This window comes from Balaenoptera acutorostrata, chromosome 6 (genome assembly GCF_949987535.1).
Source record: "Balaenoptera acutorostrata chromosome 6, mBalAcu1.1, whole genome shotgun sequence".
Lineage (NCBI taxonomy): Eukaryota > Metazoa > Chordata > Mammalia > Artiodactyla > Balaenopteridae > Balaenoptera > Balaenoptera acutorostrata.
In genome coordinates, this window is record NC_080069.1 from 75,902,611 (window position 1) to 75,923,420 (window position 20,810).

Here is a 20,810-nt window from a genome sequence, read left to right on the forward strand (position 1 = left end):
CAAAGAGTAGGATTGTGGAAATAGTTTTCAGAGGTGGTATGATTTTTGGTGATCTACATGATCTAGTCAGAGATACAACTATAGATATAATCTAACATAACTGTAGGAGAAGGTGGCTGAGGTGGTGTTTAGGAAAAGACAGTTGAAGAAGTCAAGGAACACAGAGGCCAAAGAGTTAGACTGGTTTTCTGTATGTATGTTGGAGTTCCATTATGGCCAGCATAATGATGGAGAGAAAGACAGTGAGTCAGGTGCTAAAGGCATCAATGAATGAAGAGTGTGAGGAAAGACTTTGAGGAGGGTAGTTAACATAGCAAAGATAATGGGTGGTAAAGTCTGATCGTATGATCTTCAAAGATCTGAAGTGAGGCTCAATTAACGGAGGAAGTAGTACAGCGGAGATTGATGAGGATACCCTCCCCACTTCTGAGTCCTGAAGTGCTCTGAAGAATTATGGCAGGAAAAGGTCACCATTTGAAAGGTCTCTAGGGAGAAGTATCTTCCAAGAATAGCCAGGTTTTATGTAGAACAAGAAGAGAGAACATTCAGAGAAATTGAAGATAGAGAGCAGTAATGGGGATGGTATCCTAGCGAACATGCGTGATCCAGGAGGCTTGGACTTACTGTGCCTGAGCTAAACATGGGTGTGATGGAATTAGTTAGTTATGGTAGTTTCTTGGATGAAGGTGGCAAATGAGTTAAAGTTAGAACTCAGAAAATTTAGCTAGAAGGACATGGGACCATCAAGCTGCTTTTCAGTTTTTCAGGTCAACATCAGACAAAGACCTCTTGGTATAAAATTTCTTCAGCAGCCCAGTGATTTTTGGTAGCTTGGTGGTCTCTATTTTGCTGGGATTGTAGAGGTTATATTTGTTAAATTTCTTGTCCCTTTTTTATGGACTTGGACTTCCTCATGTGTTTGGTGATTCTTAATTCTCTCTCTGTCTCCCATGACATGCCAGTTTATTCTTCTAAAAGCCTTGGACTTCATGGGTTTCCTGGCTGAACACTGTGGCTTCTTGTCTGCTTCCTTCTTCTGGGCCCATTGAACATTGTTAATTTTCAGTCACACACACACACACACACACACACACAATCTTAATTTTTTCAAACATAATATTTTATCTTTCACTTCTGCATGTTTGTTATAGGAGAGGGGATTTTGGCATGTATTCAGTTCATTATCTTGATGCTGTCAAAGCTGAACTTTTAGAAAAGAAAATTGATTACAACCCAAATTTCCAACAGTAGGGAATGGGATAAAATGTGGTATATCCATATAAAAGAACATTATGCAGGTATTAAATTTTTGTTTTGCAAGGACATGGAGGTAATGAGAAACTGCTCTCAATAAATTTTTAGTGATGCCATTTGCTAAAACGTATATGCGCTATTGATGGATATAGGCTGGCATTAAAATGTAAATGTTTAAGGACCTTAAGATTTTAGGTGTTTTTTATTTGTTTTAAGTTTCTATATTTTCTATAATGGATATGTTGTAAATATACATTTATAATGGGGAGGAAGAGGGAGTAAATTTGACTTGGAAAGAAAGGTAACTAATAAGCAAATTATGTGATATGTTAACCTTATCTCATTTAACACAAAATTCTGTTTTTGCAAAAAATAAATTGGGTGTATGCATCTGTGTCTTGAAGAAAATCATAACTCTGTCTTAGGTAGACCATGTATGGTTTTGATAAAAATTCCACTGGCAAGTTGCATGATCTGGTTTTTTTAAAATGATTTACCCTGAATATAAACATACAGATTGAGGATTAAAATCTTAAAATACTAATTTGAAGTGCTAGTAGAAAATAATTTAATTGAAAGAAAATAGTATATTGTGGTTTTAAATTAGTAGGGTGACATAATCTTCATCATCATTTCTATTGCTGCTTTATTGAAAGTCTGTGGTATACCATGTGACTGTTTTCAGTTTTATGATGTATAGTATGTGAAATCTTCCTATAAATATTTAGAAATCTACTGATTGGCTTTATAAATATTTTGTTTATTTAGCAAATATTTACTGAATGCTAACTATATGCTAACCACTGCTCTAGGTACTTGGAATGTATTGCTGAACAAATAAAGAGACAGGTAGTCTGGTAGGAGTAACAGTTTAATTCTAATAGGATACCTTTTAATGAGGAAAAAACCCATGTTCTTAGATTGTTTGCATTTTTAAAACTGTTTTACTATAAAAGCCTAATAAACCAGGAGAAAAAACAATCTCCAGTGCTAACCTGCTTTTGTTTTATTAGATTGAGGCGCTTCAGCAGGCTTTAACAGTAAAACAAAATGAAGAGCATGATCGACAGAGGAGAATAAGTAATACCCGCAAAATGATAGAAGATTTGCAAAATGAACTGAAGACCACAGAAAACTGTGAGAACCTTCAACCCCAAATTGATGCCATTACAAATGATCTGAGACGAGTTCAAGATGAAAAGGCATTATGTGAAGGCGAGATAATTGATAAGCATAGAGAGAGGGAAACTCTAGAGAAGGAGAAGAAGAGTAAGTTTTTTTAAACTTATAGTGAAGACATGTTTATAAAATGGAGATATGTCTCTGTTGATGGGCTTTCTTCTTCCCTGATCATGTGTCTAAGTGTTCATGTCTGCTTGTTGAGGAAGCTCAGTTCAGTTCTTCCATTTTAGTGTCTTAATTACCTATATCTATTGTGTAATGATTTGCCACGAGCAGACCGTTGTCTTATGTCAGATTATGGCAGTTGATTTAATTCTCTAAAACTACTTTATTTTATTTTCTTTACAGTCACTCAGTTTTCTGTTATTTCTCAGGTCAAATTTAAGCTCTTCATTCTAGCCTTCATAACCTTCCATTAGCTTTGCTCCTTGAAGCCTGTCCAATTTCATCTTTTTTTTTCTCTGCTGTAGACCATGTGGCTAGATCTATAGCATTATTCAGTTAGAGGAGATCTTACATTCTGTCTGCGCAGTATATATGACTAAGGTCAGTTATTTAAAAAATTTGTTTATATGTTTAGCAAAATGCTACATGTATGGTTTAAAAAATAATAATAACACTAGACAAGAAGGGTAGCCCAGTGCCTTTCCAACTTCCAGACCCACTGTCAAGAGTAAGCACTCTTAACTATTTCAGTAATTTTTTCTAATAGTCTTTCATATATCTTAATCATATTTTTATTTCACCATGGCTTGGTTAATCATTTTAGATATCATCTTTTAATATTTTGTTCCTTTAGATGTGGATTTCAACTCATGATACCTCCCCTATTATTGTAATTCCTCAAATGGCATTATTATATTAATATTAGTAATCATTAACATTTATTAATGTTGATTTATTACCAATAATATTCTTACTTTTTTTTGTCATTTAACATTTGTTGATAATGCTTGAATGCACATTTATAAGCTAAAAATACTGGTACTCCTAGCCTTCCTTTTTACTTTCCTCCCTTTAATTCTTTAATATGTACTCTGGGTTTTATAGTTTAAAGGCTGAAAACATATTTTATTGAGAACCATAATTAAGTTTTATATGGTCTGTTTATGGGTTAATTCTAATAGCTAGAAATATTAAGTATTACTTATGTTATTACAACAATAAAACTTGTTCACAGCAGAGCCAAGTAGTGCATTATGATCTAATTTCTGTTCATTGATAATTTTTTTTTAGGATTTTAATTTACCATTTTTTAGAAACACCATTTACTTTAGCATTTCCTTAAATTGGGAAAAAAAATTATCAGGCATTCTCTTGAGTTCTGAGACCTTCCATCTTCCTCCCATCTAAACTGATTGTTCTCAAGGTCTCCTGTATGGCTGTTACCTGGGACTTGTCTCACACCTTTTCTGTGTTGGATAAAAAGCTATTCCTGAATTCTGTGTCTTCATTTTTCTTAAATTACTTCCTTGTTCTGTAAGAGTACATATTCACATAACCTCCTAAGAAGAGATATTTGGGAATTAATTTGAGTCTTTGCATCCCTGAAAAACCTTTACTTCATTATCCCCTTTTTTCGTTTTCATTTTATAAAAATCTAGCTTGAAAATAATTTTTCTTTCAGAATTCTGAAGGCCTATTGCCATTGTCTTTTGATAGGAAATCTAGTGTTTTCTCATTATTTTGTATGTGACCTATTTATTTTTGATAGTTTAAAGATCATCTTTTATCCCAGGTGTTTACAAATTTAAGAATGATTTGTCCAGGGTGGGTCTTTTTCACTGTGTTGGGTACTTGCTGAGTGGTGTTTATAACCTTTAGATCTAAGATATTCTTTTATGTTATTAATAGATTATTTCGCTAATTAAAGTTTTCAGAGGAATAATGCTTTATTTTCCAATTTTAGGTGTGGATGATCATATTGTGCGTTTTGACAATCTTATGAATCAAAAGGAAGATAAGCTGAGACAGAGATACCGTGATACATATGATGCTGTTTTATGGCTGAGAAATAACAGAGACAAATTTAAGCAAAGAGTCTGTGAACCCATAATGCTCACGGTAAGAAATTTGTTCATCTTAGTAGTATCTGTTAGTTTTATTATTGTAATCATTGTAGGTTTTGTTGTTTTAAGAATTCTTAGTCTTATTAACACCCTGCTTTTCCATTAGTAGACTTGTGACATCTGGTATGCTGCTGAATCCATATATGTGCTTTTTAAAGGGTCCTTGATAATAAACCTATGAACTTTTTCTTGATAGAAGTATGAAACTGGCAACTTATTGACCAAGAATCATGTGTAAACTTGGTTAGCTGGTTTCCTTCTGCCAATTGCTATTCTTCGGTTACAACAGGCAATATATTAAATGCTGCCAAAAGGGTAGAAAACTGCTATAAATAAATACAGTTGATATGGAACACCTGACAGGATAGACAACAAAATCATCTGCTACAAAAATAAAGCATTCTGAGGATTCTGAGAATGAAACCAACAATTTATTGACCTTATAAACATTTGATAAGTCTTATTAATGATCATGAGTCATCAAGAATAGGGCAAGCTGTATTTAGTAAATCATTTAATGAAATGTGGGTGTGGATTTACTAGGAGGATTTCCATCTAAAATATTTTAAATGGTAAGTTGGGCCATGAGAAGGAATGAAAAAGTAAAAACCACATTCTTTGCTAATGACATGTTTTATACACACGCACACGCACACATACACACACATACACACACTTAAAACTCCAAAATAATAAAAGGATTATTTTTGCTAGATGATTTTTTTTTTTTTTTGGAAAGAATTCACTGTAGATCCTTGTAGGATTCATGAAAAGTTCTATATTCTGTAACTCCTGTTTATATTATGCTTTATTCAAAATCATTTCATATAGTTTGCATTATATTAGCAAAATTAGTGTGCATAATACTGTATTCTCTCCTTGCTCAGGTATGAATTATTAGAATATTTTTGCTTGATCAAGAAGGGAATACCTATTTTGGATGCAGACATTACTGTTTTGATTAATTCAGTAAAGAAGAAATACTGTGACCCTTAGTATTATAAATTAGAATGCAAGTGTAATTTTTCAACAGACTTTTATTAAAATGCTAACCTCAAAACAGTACTTCTAGTCTTTATTAGATTTGTCATCCTCTTGTCACTTGATTTCCTGATAGTAGCCTATCACCAAGTCAGATTACTAGCTGGCATATATTTACTTTTTTTTTTTTTTTTTTTTAAAGGATTTTCTTATTTATTTATTTATTTATTTATTTATTTATTTTTGGCTGTGTTGGGTCTTCGGTTCGTGCGAGGGCTTTCTCCATTTGCGGCAAGCGGGGGCCACTCTTCATCGCGGTGCGGGGACCGCTCTTCATCGCGGTGCGCGGGCCTCTCTCTATCGCGGCCCCTCCCGTCGCGGGGCACAGGCTCCAGACGCGCAGGCTCAGCAATTGTGGCTCACGGGCCCAGCTGCTCCGCGGCATGTGGGATCCTCCCAGACCAGGGCTCGAACCCGTGTCCCCTGCATTAGCAGGCAGACCCTCAACCACTGCGCCACCAGGGAAGCCCTATATTTACTTTTTGAATTACATTTGAGTCTGAGATAAAGGGAGATACTTTGTTATTTTACCCTTCCTGGAACAACCTTTTACTTTTCTGACCACCTTCTTCCAACTGTATCCTGCCCATACACTTACCTAACCCTTCAAAATCTAGTTGAAATGCGTTGCACCACCTCCATAGGCCTTTAAAATGTTGCCATAGGTCTCTATTTACTAATATAAAGGGACATTTATGATATGTTAATGACTTATAAAACAGATTACAGGGGCTTCCTTGGTGGTGCAGTGGTTGAGAATCTGCCTGCCAATGCAGGGGACACGGGTTCGAGCCCTGGTCTGGGAAGATCCCACATGCCACGGAGCAACTGGGCCCATGAGCCACAACTACTGAGCCTGTGCTCTGGAGCCTGTGCTCCGCAACAAGAGAGGCCGCAATAGTGAGAGCCCCGCGCACCATGATGAAGAGTGGCCCCCACTTGCCGCAACTAGAGAAAGCCCTCGCACAGAAACGAAGACCCAACACAGCCATAAATTAATTAATTAATTAATTAATTAATTTAAAAAAAAAGACCATCATTCATAGTATTTCTTTAAAAAAAAAAAACAGATTACAGGATAGGATATATAGAAAGATTTCATTTTTAAAAATTGTGAAACAGGAGTCTGCCATCAACCACCAGAACATCTTGGAAAGCTACACCTCCTATGTCTACCTGTCTATGTCTTACTACTTTGTAAAGACGTGGCTCTGAAGAACTTTGCCAGATATTTTCTTCACCAATCTCATGAGGAGAAGGAGCTCGCTAAGAAGCTGATGAAGGTTCAGAACCAACAAGGTGGCCAAATCTTCCTTCAGGATATCAGGAAACCAGACAATGAATGCAATGGAGTGTGTATTACACTTGGAAAAAATTGTGAATCAGTCACTACTGTAAATGCACAAACTGACCAATGACAAAAATGACCCCTACTTGTGTGACTTCTCTGAGACTCATTACCTAAACGAGCAGGTGAAATTCATCAAAAAATTAGATGACCGTGTAACCAACTTATACAAGATGTGGGCCCCAGAATCTGATATGGCAGAATGTCTCTGATAAATGCACCCTGGGGGAGAGTGATAATGAGAGCTAAGTCCTATGCTGGCTTATCCATAACTATAAAAAAAGATGACTTCCTGTGGTGATATTGGGGTTACTTTACCCTTTCCATAAGTTGTAGCAAACACCCACTTTTTTTTTTTTTTCATTTGTACCATTCCTTACAACAAAGTATTGGGTTGGCCAAAAAGTTCCTTCGGGTTTTAAGTAAAGATAAAAGACACATTTTTCATTTTCACCAATAACATTATTGAACAACGTATTCACCCTTTTGTTCCACTACCTTCTGCCACTTTTCAGGCGACTTCATAATTCCGTCTTCCCAAAACTTTCTATCTTTTTGAGCGAAGAACTGTTCTAGGTGCCTTTTACAGTCTTCCAGGGAATTGAAATTTTTTCCATTAAGAGAATTTTGTAAAGACTGAAATAAATGGAAATCCGAAGGTGCAATGTCTGGTGAATACGGCGGATGAATCAGAACTTCCCAGCCAAGCAATAAGCATTTTTGCCTGGTCATCAAAGAAACATGCCGTCTTGCATTATCCTGATGGAAGATTATGCATTTTCTGTTGACTAACTCCGGACGCTTTTCGTCAAGTGCCGCTTTCAGTTGGTTGAATTGGGGGCATTACTTGTTGGAGTTAATCATTTGGTTTTCCGGAAGGAGCTCATAATAGAGTACTCCCTTCCAACAACATCACCTTCTTTGGATGAAGACCGGCCTTTTGTGTGGTTGGTGGTGGTTCATTTCACTTGCCCCACAGTGTCTCCTGTTCCACATTATTGTACAGTATCCACTTTTCATGGCCCATCACAATTTTTTTAAAAAACGGAACGTTTTCATCACGTTTAAGTAGAGAATCACATGCAGAAATACGGTCAAGAAGGTTTTTTTCACTTAAGTGGAACCCAAACATCAAAGCAATTAACATAACCAAGCTGATGCAAATGATTTTCAACACTTGATTTGGATACTTTGAGTATGTCGGCTATCTCTTGCTTGGTATAAAGCCAGTTCTCAATTAATGTCTCGATTTGATAGCTGTCAACTTCAACTGGTCTACCCGACTGTGGAGCATTGTCCAGCGAGAAATCTCCAGCACGAAACTTCGCACACCACTTTTGATACATTCAATCAGTCATAGCACCTTCTCCATATGCTGCACAAATCTTTTTTTGCATTTCAGTTGTGTTTCTACCTTTCTTAAAATAATAAAGCATAATATGCCGAAAATGTTGTTTTTTTCTTCCATCTTCAATATTAAAATGGCTACACAAAGATTCACCAATTTTGATTTTTTTTTTTAAATGCATGCTGGTATGACAGCTGTCACAATATAGTCTAACAAAGTTGTTTCAAAGTTAAGGACAACTAAGCGCTAGAGCCATCTTATGGAAAAACCAAATGAACTTTTTGGCCAACCCAATAACTTGTTACCAAAAAAATTGTGAAACAATAGACATCTAATGTCTGTAGTGTTTATGTCTGGGGGATGGTATTTTATATGGCTTTGATTTTTTCATTTGTTTGCTTGTTTATTAGTTTTCCCATCTTTCTATACTGATCAATATTCTGTAATTTAAAATAATACCAACATTTATGTGACAAGCAGTCTACTGATTTTTTTTGTTGTATTATTTCTTTTAATCCACATTTAGTCCTTTGAGATATAGACTGTTTTACTCTACCTATTTTAGGATGAAGTAACTAAAGCTTTCAGAGATTTAGGTGGTACTTGATTAAGGTCATACATAGGAATGGAAGTGACATCTGTCTGATCCCAGAGCCCTAGATCTTGAACTGTCTTAGTATCTTACATAGCACTGAGCCTCAAGTGCAAAAATGTCTAATTAAATGTCTAATCAAATGTCTAATTTGATTAAGTAATTAAGTTTATGCTCTAGTAGTACAAACCTAGGGTTTCTCTTGAAAGCACCCATAGTTATAATTAATCCATAGCAAGTTTTTTTCATTAGTTTCATAAAGTTTTATTTAGGCCTTTGTATTTTTATACTAATTAGTTTTTGCCATGTATAGCATGAATTCCTCTTAAAGATTAAGAAGAAAAATATTAAAAGTTTGGGGACAGATGAGAAATGTTTATACTCAGGTTACAATCTAACCCTATTTCAAATGTTTTCAGTGAGTTGACCAGAAAGGAACTTTTTATTTCTTAGACGGTATCAAAATCAATATGCGTTAGGTGCTGTTAAAGTCTTAGCTTTTGTTTTACTATGTCTTGGACAGTAAATTAAATAGCCGTTTTAAAATGTTGACTCTTCAATACCAAACTGTTCTTTTTTGGTCTGCTTTTTTCTTGAGGATTTATTTATCCTGATTAATAAATCTAAGTTAAGTATAATTATGTTCTAGTGGTCAGTTTGGATTTCATGAAAATCAACTTTTATTTTCTTTTTGTTTTGTTTAGATCAATATGAAAGATAACAAAAATGCCAAATATATTGAAAATCATATTCCATCAAATGACTTGAGAGCTTTTGTGTTTGAAAGTCAAGAAGATATGGAGGTTTTCCTCAAAGAGGCAAGTACTGTAATATTTTAACTCACTTCACACTTAGCTTCCAGTGCTTGAGTTTTCAACCTCATTCTAGAGCAAAAAATGATAATGACCTATTTTACCAGCAGTAACTCTAGTGTAAAATCATTCAAATTTGCTAATTTCTTTTCTGTCTATACCACTGAGGATTGAATTAGTTTTATAAGAGGAACAACAGCCCATAATTCCATCTTTAACCTTTTTTGAAATTACCATTGGGAATTAATATGAAGAGTAATTCTGTCACATTGTTTTAAGAGAAACATCATAATGATGAGACTTTGGTCTTGGACATCCTTTTTGGAAATGTATTGGAATGAACTCAGTTTTTCTTTGGAGGGGAATATAATGTTGTAGCTTATTATAAATAAAAAACTTTAAAAAGAATGAGAATGCTATATCTGACTAGAAAAACACCACTGACCAAGAATATAAGCCACTGGAAGACAGCATGGCTTAGTTAAGAGTATAGATTCTACAGATAGGCTACCAGGCTTTGAATTCCGACTTTACTGCTGATTTCAGCAAGTTGACTAAATGTTTTGTGTCTTAATTTCTTCACTATAAAATGGAGATAATATCTACTTCAAAAGATGGTTGTGATGATTAAATAATTTATTAAATGAAAAAGTTTAGAACAGTGTTTGTTGGGCACTATTGTTTTTATTATATATTGTTATATATCTATATAATATATATTGTTAGCTATGTATGTTACTATCCTTGCCAGTAAGGTTTCTTTTTCCTTTTGCAATACGCCTTCTACTTTTTAAAAAGCCCTGGAAAGATGAGGTTTAGATTTTGTTTTGTTTAAACTTTTTCTAGTAAGTCTTAAGTGAGGACAGGACCGTGAATCAGCTTAAGTAGTCCTCTATTTCTCTGGTACACAAGTGATTGGAAAGAATCTTTACTTTCTTTGACTTTTACTGTATTGCCCTCCTTCTGGTTTGGGAGTTGACAGGGAATGTGAATAAAAGATGACTGGATAAAAAAGTTGAATCTACAGAATTATAAAATGGTCTCCAAAAAGTTAAGCATTTGTGTTATTCAGAACTATTTAAGCCTAAACAGTGAGTTCTTGAACTGATGTCACTGAAGAAGTAGGTTACTTGGATTACAAGTCTATGAGACATGGCACAGTGTGAAGGGCCTGGAGTCAGGTGTAATTAGATGATTTCTATTTTGCAAATGGCCAGCTTAGCCTACACTGAGTAACTGGATTTGCCTCAAAAACTCATGCTTCTTCCTCTGTGCTAAGAATTTGAACCGTATATTAATAATATGACAGGTTCCTGGAAATTTGACTTTTTTTTTTTTCTCTTATACTGTGACAACCTTCCATAGGGGCTCATCATTAGGACTAGAACTTCCTCTTACATGTATCACTTTTTGTGTGTATATTTTAAATTTTGAAATATATTGTATATAACCTCCTCCTGTAATTATATCTACTAGAGTACCATTTCCCATCCTTTAGTAACTTACAAACCTTCTTCATGGTGTTTGCCATTTCTGCATACTACCATGTACTACCATCACAATTTTTGCCATATCTGGGTACTAACTATATTATTATTTAAAATTTTTCTTTAAATCACTTCACTTCTTGTTACTGAAATGAAATATTCTGAAAGGAAGTATAATGTCATTACCAAATTAGAAAAACATAATTTACATTACAGTAAAGACAATAAAAGCAGTATTAGTAAATCCGAGATCTGTACTGTTGCTTCTCGAAAGCAGATGATATGATTTTTTTAAAAGGAGGTAATAAGGAGTTAAAGACATGATAACACCATATGTAACTTACTCATTGGTATGATTAGAAATATTGAAAGGGAATTGAAAAGGAAATTACTTTCTCATTGTGTAATTCAATTTTATTTAGTGTAGCCACCACTAAAACAATAGATTTTTAAAACTTAAATGAATTCTGCATACTAGTATCATTGATACATTGACTCATGGCTAATATTGTTTCATCTATACCTCCACTCCTCTATTTTTTTTAATAACTTATTTTGATATAACTTCAAACTTATAGAAAAGTTTCAAGAGTCATACATATGACTCCTATATACCTTTTACCCAGATTTACAATAATTATTTACATTTTGCCCTATTTGCTTTATTTATTTTTTCATTTTTAAAATTTTTAATTTATATTGGAGTATAGTTGATTAACAATGTGGTGTTAGTTTCAGGTATACAGCAAAGTGATTCGGTTATGCATACACATGTATCTATTCTTTTTCAAATTCTTTTCCCATTTAGGTTATCACAGAGTATTGAGTAGAGTTCCCTGGGCTATACAGTAGGTCCTTGTTGGCTGTGTATTTTAAATATAGCAGTGTGTACATGTCAATCCCAAACTGCTAATCTATCCCTCCCCCCCCCGCCCTTCCCCCATGGTAACCATAAATTCATTCTCTAAGTCTGTAAGTCTGTTTCTGTTTTGTAAATAAGTTCATATGTATCAATTTTTTTAGATTCCGCATAAAGCCATGTCATATGATATTTGTCTTTCTCTGTCTGACTTAATTCACTTAGTATGATAATCTCCAGGTCCATCCATGTTGCTGCATATGGCATTATTTCATTCTTTTTAAGGGCTGAGTAATATTCCATTGTATATATGTACCACATCTTCTTTATCCATTCATCTGTTGATGGACATTTAGCTTGCTTCCATGTCTTGGCTATTGTAAGTAGTGCTGCAGTGAACATTGGGGTGCATGTATCCTTTCAAACCATGGTTTTCTCTGGATATATGCCCAGGAGTGGGATTGCTGAATCATATGATAGCTCTAATTTTAGTTTCTTAAGGAACCTCCGTACTGTTCTCCGTAGTGGCTGTACCAATTTACATTCCCACAAACAGAGCAAAAGGGTTCCCTTTTTTCCACCCCCTCTCCAGCATTTATTGTTTGTTGACTTTTTGATGATGGCCATTCTGACTGGTGTAAGGTGATGTTTCTTTTTTTAAAATATATTTGTTTGTTTATTTTTGGCTGCATTGGGTCTTTGTTGCTGCGTGCGGGCTTTTCTCTAGTTGCGGCAAGCGGGGGCTACTCTTTGTTGTGGTGCATGGGCTTCTCATTGCGGTGGCTTCTCTTGTTGTGGAGCATGGGCTGTAGGCACGCAGGCTTCAGTACTTATGGCACGCGGGCTCAGTAGTTGTGGCTCGCGGGCTTAGTTGCTCCGCAGCATGTGGGATCTTCCTGGACCAGGGCTTGAACCCAGGTCCCCTGCATTGGCAGGCGGATTCTTAACCACTGTGGCACCGAGGAAGTCCTTTTTTTTTTTCTTTTTTTTTTTTTTGAGGTGATATTTCATTGTAGTTTTGATTTGCATTTCTCTAATATTGAGCGATGTTGAGCATCTTTTCGTGTGCCTCTTGGCCATCTGCAAGTCTTCTTTGGAGAAATGTCTATTTAGGTCTTCTGCCCATTTTTTGATTGGGTTGTTTGGTTTTTTTTGATATTGAGCCACATGAGCTGTTTGTAAATTTTAGAAATTAATCCCTTGTTAGTCTCTTTGTTTGCAAATATTTTCTCCCATTCTGTGGGTTGTCTTTTCATTTTGTTTATGGTTTCGTTTGCTGTGCAAAAGATTTTGAGTTTGATTAGGTCCCATGCTTATTTTTGTTTTTATTTCCATTACTCTAGGAGACAGATTGAAAAAGATATTGCTGCGATTTATGTCAGAGTGATCTGCCGGTATTTTCCTCTAAGAGTTTTATAGTATCTGGTCTTATATTTAGGTCTTTAATCCATTTTGAGTTTATTTATATGTATCTTGTTAAAGAATGTTCTAATTTCATTTTTTCATGTGTAGCTGTCCAGTTTTCCCAGCACCATTTATTGAAGAGACTGTCTTTTCTCCATTGTATAGTCTTGCCTCCTTTGTTGTAGATTCATTGACCATATGTGCATGGGTTTATTTCTGGGCTTTCTATCCTGTTCCATTGATCTATATTTCTGTTTTTGTGCCAGTACCATACTGTTTTGATGACTGTAGCTTCTTATTGCCATTTTGTTAATTGTTTTGGATTTGTTTTTGTAGGTGTTTTTTCTTCCCTTCCTCTTTTTTCCTTTTGTGATTTGATGACTAACTGTAGTGTTGTGTTTGGATTCCTTATTCTTTTCTGTGTGTGTATCTATTGTAGATTTTCAGTGTGCAGTTACCACGAGGTTTTGGTATAGCATTCTATATATAAACAAGATCGTTTTCAGTTGCTGATCTTTTAATTTAAAATGCATTTCCAGTATCCTGCCTTTGTGCTCTCCTCATAATTGTTGGTTTTGATATCATATTTGTATGCAGATGATTTCCTACCTTTACTGTATGTTTGCCTTTACCAGTGAGCTTTTCCATTCATAATTTTCTTGTTTCTAGTTGTGGCCTTTTCTTTTCCACCTAGAGAAGTTCCTTTAGCATTTGTTGCAAAGCTGGTCTGGTGGTGCTGAATTCTCTTAGCTTTTTCTTGTCTGTAAAGTTTTTGATTTCTCCATCGAATCTGAATGAGAGCCTTGCTGGGTAGAGTATCCTTGGTTGTAGGTTCTTCCTTTTCATCACTTTAAATATATTGTGCTACTCCCTTCTGGCCTGCAGAGTTTCTGCTGAGAAGTTAGCTGATAACCTTATGGGAGTTCCCTTGTACATTATTTGTTACTTTTCCCTTATTGCTTTTAATATTTTTTCTTTGTCTTTAATTTTTGTCATTTTGATACCATGTATCTTGGCATGTTCCTCCTTGGGTTTATCCTGCCTGGGACTCTGTGCTTCCTGGACTTGGGTGACTGTTTCCTTTCACATATTAGGGAAGTTTTCAGCCATTATCTCTTCTAATATTTTCTCAGGTCCTTTCCATCTCTCTTCTCCTTCTGGGACCCCTATAATGTGACTGTTGGTGTGTTTAATGTTGCCCCAGAGGTCTCGTAGACTGTCCTCATTTCTTTTCATTCTTTTTTCTTTATTCTGTTCCACAGCAGTGATTTCCACCATTCTGTCTTCCAGCTCACTTATCAGTTCTACCACAGTTACTCTATTGATTCCTTCTAGTGTATTTTTCATTTCAGTTATTGTATTGTTCATCTCTGTTTGTTGTTTAGTTCTTCTAGGTCTTTGTTAAACATTTCTTGTGTCTTCTCGATCTGTGCCTCCATTCTTCTTCCAGGATCTTGTGTCGTCTTTATTGTCATTACTCTGAATTCTTTTTCAGGTAGATTGCCTATCTCCACTTTACTTAGTTGTTCTTCTGGGGTTTTATCTTGTTCCTTCATCTGGGACATATTCCTCTGCTGTCTCATTTTGTCTAACTTTCTGTGATTACAGTTTCCATTCTGCAGGCTGCAGGATTATAGTTCTTCTTGCTTCTGCTGTCTGCCCTCTGGTGGATGAGGCTGTCTAAGAGGCTTGTGCAGGCTTCCTGGTGGGAGGGACTGGTACCTGCCCACTGGTGGGTAGAGCTGGGTCTTGCCCCTCTGGTGGGCAGGGCTGTGTCAAGGGGTGTGTTTATCGGGCAGCTGTTCACTCAGGAAGGCTTTAAGCAGCTGGTCTGCTGATTGGTGGGGCTGTGTTCCCACCCTGTTGATGGTTTGGCCTGAGGCATCCCAGCACTGGAGCCTACAGGCTGTTGGGTGGAGCCAGGTCTTGGTGAGAAAATGGCAGCCTCCAAGAGGGTTCATGCCAATGAGTACTCCCCATAACTACCATCACCTGTGTCCTCGTCAACACGATGAGCCACAGACACCCCCCCCCCCCACCTCCGCAGGAGACCCTCCAATACTAGCAGGTAAGTTTCTTATGAGGTCACTGCTTTTTTACCTGGGTCCTGGTGCACGCAAGGCCCTGTGTGTGCCCTCCAAGAATGGAGTTTGTTTCCCCCAGTGCTGTGGAATTCCTGCAATCAAACCCCGCTGGCCTTCAAAGCCACATTCTCTGGGGGCTCCTCCTCCTGTTGCCAGACCCCCAGGCTGGGGAGCCTGACGTGGGGCTCAGAACTTTCACTCCTGTGGGAGAACTTCTGTGGTATAATTATTTTCCAGTTTGTGGGTCGCCCACCCGGCACGTATGGGATTTGATTTTATTGCCATTGCACTGCTCCTACCATCTTGTTGTGGCTCTTCTTTGTCTTTGCATACAGGGTATCTTTTTTGGTAGGTAGCAGCATTTTTTTGTCAGAGGTAGTTCAGCAGTTAGTTGTGATTTTGGTATTTCCGTAAGAGGGGGTGAGCTCACATCCTTCTACTCCTCTGTCTTGTCTCCTCCTGCTTTATTATTTCTCCATAGCAAAGTACAGGTGGTTTTGCTATAACCAATATATAATTCCTAAAAATTACTGTACTATGCAAAATTGTATAATAAAAACCCACAGGGGCTATGGTGGTGGGGGGAAGCACAGTTTTACATATGTTAAATTATTAAGAAATATGCAGATACAATAAAAGTGCTTTTTCATTTTTATTTGTTTATTGAAATATGGTTGACTTATAAGTTTCAGGTGTACAGATAGTAATTTGATGTTTTTATGGATTACACACTGTACAAAATTAGTATAAAATATTGACTATATTCCCTGTACTGTACGTTACAACCCTGTGCCTTATTGAAAGACCTGAAGTTGGCTTGTGGAAGTAGGCGTTGGAAGGGTTCCGTATGTGAATTGTGTAGTAGGTAAAACAATTATAAAGCACTTATCTAAAATTGGATGGAAAGTTGTAACACCAGATGTGGTTGAGGGGTGGCTCATAATATGTAGTGAACTCAGGTAGCTGGTAGATGTTTGAGAGGGATGTATGTGTGTCTGTGTATTTGTGCACAAATTATGTCTATTCCTACACAGCTCCATTCAGTTGGGTGCAATTTTTTTGCATTCACCTAGAGAAAACCTTATATTTGTTATGGATGTAATTGTACATAAGCAAATGTGAGAGTCACATAATGTTTAAATTGTCCCCTAATATATAAATTGCTTGGAATAAATTTGTCCTCAAAACAAGCATTACAGTAAAACTATTTTTCTGTTTGTAATTATGTGTGAGGAAATACTTTGAGCCTTTAAAAATATCCTGTTGCTCATGTAACTGCCTAGTAGGTTTAAGAACCATTAATGATTCTCATCATTCTTTCTATATTTATTAGTTGGTATTCTGTAAGGAAGAGCCCTTTCTTCTCCATTTATTTACTCATTTATTATATCATATAAAATTCATAGAATTTTATGTTTTATGGATTTTAATCCATTACTATCATTATTTATTTTAATGCTCAAATTGTCCCACATTTGGCCAGTGAGACCTTCAGCTTGACCGCTGTATGTTATTTTGCCAACATATTTTGAGCACTACTTACTTTTGGGGAGAGCAAGGTGTTGACTTATACCTTTACCTTGCTGTGTCTGGGCCTTACAATCAGGCTTTTCCCCAAAGAACCCTAGTTTTTAGAAACCAAGATCTGTGTGCTAGATGTGTGCATTGCTGCTAGTGTCTCGTTGCTTCTTAGCCCTTGCATGCAAACCCTTATATCTATATTTATTTCTGTATTTATCTGGAGAACAAGAGTGCATAAGGGCACCATGAATTCACACTGATGCTTCCAATTACAGTCGAACACAACAGGGTACCTTCTACTCTTTCTCCTTTGCATATCTGTAATTTCCTACTGTAGCAGTGAAAAACACCTCCTTCTCCCCCTTATCATCAATTTATTTACTAATTTGTTCAAGTGTAGAATGCTGTGAAAGTAGTCAAGCATTCTAGGCTGTGAAAGTAGTTTCAACATTGCTAATCTGTGCCACCATGAAATTCCTCCATTCCGCCATCCCATCTTGTCTCTCAGCAGTGTTTTATTTTTTCTGTGTTTATGTCTTGCACATCTTTTGTTAAATGTGTTCCTGAGTATTTTATGGATTTTTGACACTCTTAGAAATGGATTTCTCAAATTCATTTTTCAGTTGTTAACTGCTAGTACATAGATATAATTTGATTTTTTTTATTTGATCTGTATCTTGTGACACTATTGAATTCACTTCTTGAATTCTAGTAGTTGCTTTATAGATTCCACAGGACTTTCTGTGTAGAAAATCATAACCTTGCAAATAGATCTTTTTACCTGTTCTTTTTAATCTTTTACCTCTTTATTACGCTCCACTACATTGTCTAGTACCTCTAGGACAATGTTGAAAAGAAGTGCTGTGATTTGATACCCCTGCTTGTTCCCAGGCTTAGGGGGAAAGCACTCAATATTCCACAATTAAGTATTATGTCTGCTGTATACTTATCATAGATGCCCTTTACCAGGTGGAGGAAATTTCTTTCTATTCCTAGTTTGCTGAAAATCATATGGCTTTTGTACTTTATTCTGATAATACAGTAACTTGGATTGATGTAGCATTCAAAATCAACCAATCTCACATTCCTGGGATAAATTCTACTTGGTCGTGTATATTGCTGGATTCTGTTTACTAATATTTTGTTAAGGATTTTTGTATATGTGTTCATGAGGGATATTGTAATACTTTTGTCAGGACTATACTGGAATCATAAAATGACTTGGGAAATGTCCCTTCCTTCTTGTTCTGAAAAGGGTTTTTGGTATTACTGCTTCCTTATCTGTTTGATAGAATTTATCAGTGGAGATAATAGAAGAAATGTACTCTTAGTGAAAACACATAGCTACAATATCATCACACTAAAATATTTTCTTATAAGTACCATTAAATAGCTAGTCAGTGTTCAAATTTCTGATCATCCCATGAATGCCAGTAAGAATACCATAACTTTAAAAATCATTTTGATTGATAGTATATGGTAATTAAAGTAATATTTTCTTTTCCTTATATTAAGGTTCATGACCATAAAAAATTAAGAGTGAATGCTGTTATTGCTCCTAAGAGTTCATATGCAGACAAAGCACCTTCAAGACCATTGAATGAACTCAAGTAAGTCTTGAAAATATTATTAGAACTAAGCTGTTACTTTGAATATTGAATAATCATTTCTCTCAAATATATTTTAATTATTTCTTTGTCACATAAGTATGTTTCTTATAGGCTGTATTATTCCTTTTTAGGATCTCTACTTAAGTCTAAAATAAGGAAAAATCTAGGCCCAGGAACAGACCATGGTATCAGTTAGTATATGATGGTGATTTTTTAAATCAGTGGAATAATACTGGACTACTTAGTAAAAGTTACTAAAATAGTTGGTTAGTTATTGGGAAAATAAAAGGGTAAATCATCACTTCATAAATAAAAATAATTTCCAGAAGGATCAAATGGAAAAACTGCAATTATAAAACAGCTATAAGTAAATAAAGTCTTAATTCTGTATAAAAGCAATGGTAGAAACAACAAAAGAAGAGATTAATAGTTCGTAATTATAAATATTAAATTTTTCTGACAAGGAAATAAATCTGAATATTAATCACTTAATATTAAGTGACTAAACTATACAAAGAAAATACTTTCTGTACCATCGTTAATTTATATTTTATTTATTGTTTAGTCACCACATGTCAACTAGGAGTTTTTTTTTTTTAATGATATTTTAAGAAGAAAAACCTAATAGTTGCTTTTCCTTTCAGACAATATGGATTTTTCTCTTATTTGCGAGAGTTATTTGATGCACCTGATCCTGTCATGAGTTACCTTTGCTGCCAGTATCACATTCATGAAGTTCCTGTAGGAACTGAAAGAACCAGAGAAAGAATTGAACGGGTAAGAAAGTACTGAATCAGTACCAAAAATGTAGTTAAAACTTCTTAGCTTAAAGTCAAGGAAAACTTGTAATTTAAAGAAACATGTCATTGTTTTTAACCATACAGAAATTATCTTGGTATTTTCCATTTTTAATATGACATAGGACAGTGAATGTTGACTAATACTTTACGACAGGAGTGGTGTGGAGTTACCTAGAGCAGGGGTCCCCAACCCCCAGGCTGACCACACAGCAGGAGGTGAGCGGTGGGCAACTGAGCGAAGCTTCATCTGCCGCTCCCCATTTCTCCCCATCGCTTGCATTACTGCCTGAACCATCCCCCCAACCCACCCAACCCGGGTCTGTGAAAAGTTGTCTTCCACGAAACTGTTCCCTGGTGCCAAAAAGGTTGGGGACCGCTGACCTAGAGTAAATAAATAACTTAATACCTGTAGGGTAGTTAAGTTAAAACCTGAAGAGACACCTGGCTCTCTTACGTGATTCTGCCTTGCTTGACAAACATTTGTTCAAACATTAATGGTTTAATCATTTAAATTCCTGTATTCTATTTTTCAGACAAATTATACTTTAGGATGGTAGGCTAGGATATGGAACTGCTTTGGTAAGCCCTCCCCTTAAAGTTTCCATTTAAGATTATCTCATGTGAATGACCACCCTTAATAGGATTTCATTTTCCTGTCTAGTACAGCTACATAAACTCTAAGTTCCTATATTCTGCTAATGCTGCTTGGAGTTTTCTTCTCCTTACAAGTAATCTCTAAGACTCCAAACCACCTTCATTGCTTTTATCAAAGGGAGAAACAGGGAAGAAGTCTCTTCTAGAACAGATTTTTCCATAATACCAAGTTGCCATATTAATACTGCTTGTAGGACCCAATTACAGACCTAAGTGCTATTTATAATAGTGAATTTATTAGAGAATGTGTTTTAAATTTTTTAACAAGCATTCTACAAGTATCCCTAGGATATTCATTTGTAATTTCGGGGCCTCTATATACCTCATTAACAGAAGATAGAAATGCGGGCTCATTACTAACCCATTTTGCACAGACAAGCAAATTATTTATTATGGTAAGTTGCCTGTGTCTTTGATTAAAAATTGTATTATGGTGACCATTTGGGGAAAGCAAAACTACAACTCTCCATGTGGGTGTACCTCTCTCTTCGGTCTTCATAGATGGGGTTTAAAAAAAGAGGACAAGACTATATACATAGACCAATCCAATTTCTGTCATAACTTCAGGGGTAGGTAGGGCGCTATCTCTGAAGGTTAGGAGAGTAGGCATTCTTTACTATTGCAGAAAGACTATAGAAAATTTGGTAAGGACTTTCATAGCTTTACTTTGGGGCAGAAAGGAACAGTACTGCACTTGGAAAATCCTTTCACTTTTTGAACAGTGCTTCAAGTTGAATTATTTTTA

The 20,810-nt window shown here is 35.8% G+C and overlaps 1 protein-coding gene across 3 annotated transcripts in view; it reads left to right on the plus strand.

The window, feature by feature from the left end:
* SMC5 (structural maintenance of chromosomes 5) overlaps positions 1-20,810 on the plus strand; it is a 97,168-nt gene that overhangs the window by 47,351 nt on the left and 29,007 nt on the right. For all 3 annotated transcript variants that reach the window (XM_057548879.1, XM_057548880.1, XM_057548881.1), the window contains exons 9-13: positions 2,268-2,523; positions 4,346-4,500; positions 9,539-9,652; positions 18,517-18,611; positions 19,256-19,388. In XM_057548879.1, coding sequence (XP_057404862.1) covers positions 2,268-2,523; positions 4,346-4,500; positions 9,539-9,652; positions 18,517-18,611; positions 19,256-19,388 — 753 coding nt within the window. The remainder of the gene's footprint in view (positions 1-2,267; positions 2,524-4,345; positions 4,501-9,538; positions 9,653-18,516; positions 18,612-19,255; positions 19,389-20,810) is intronic.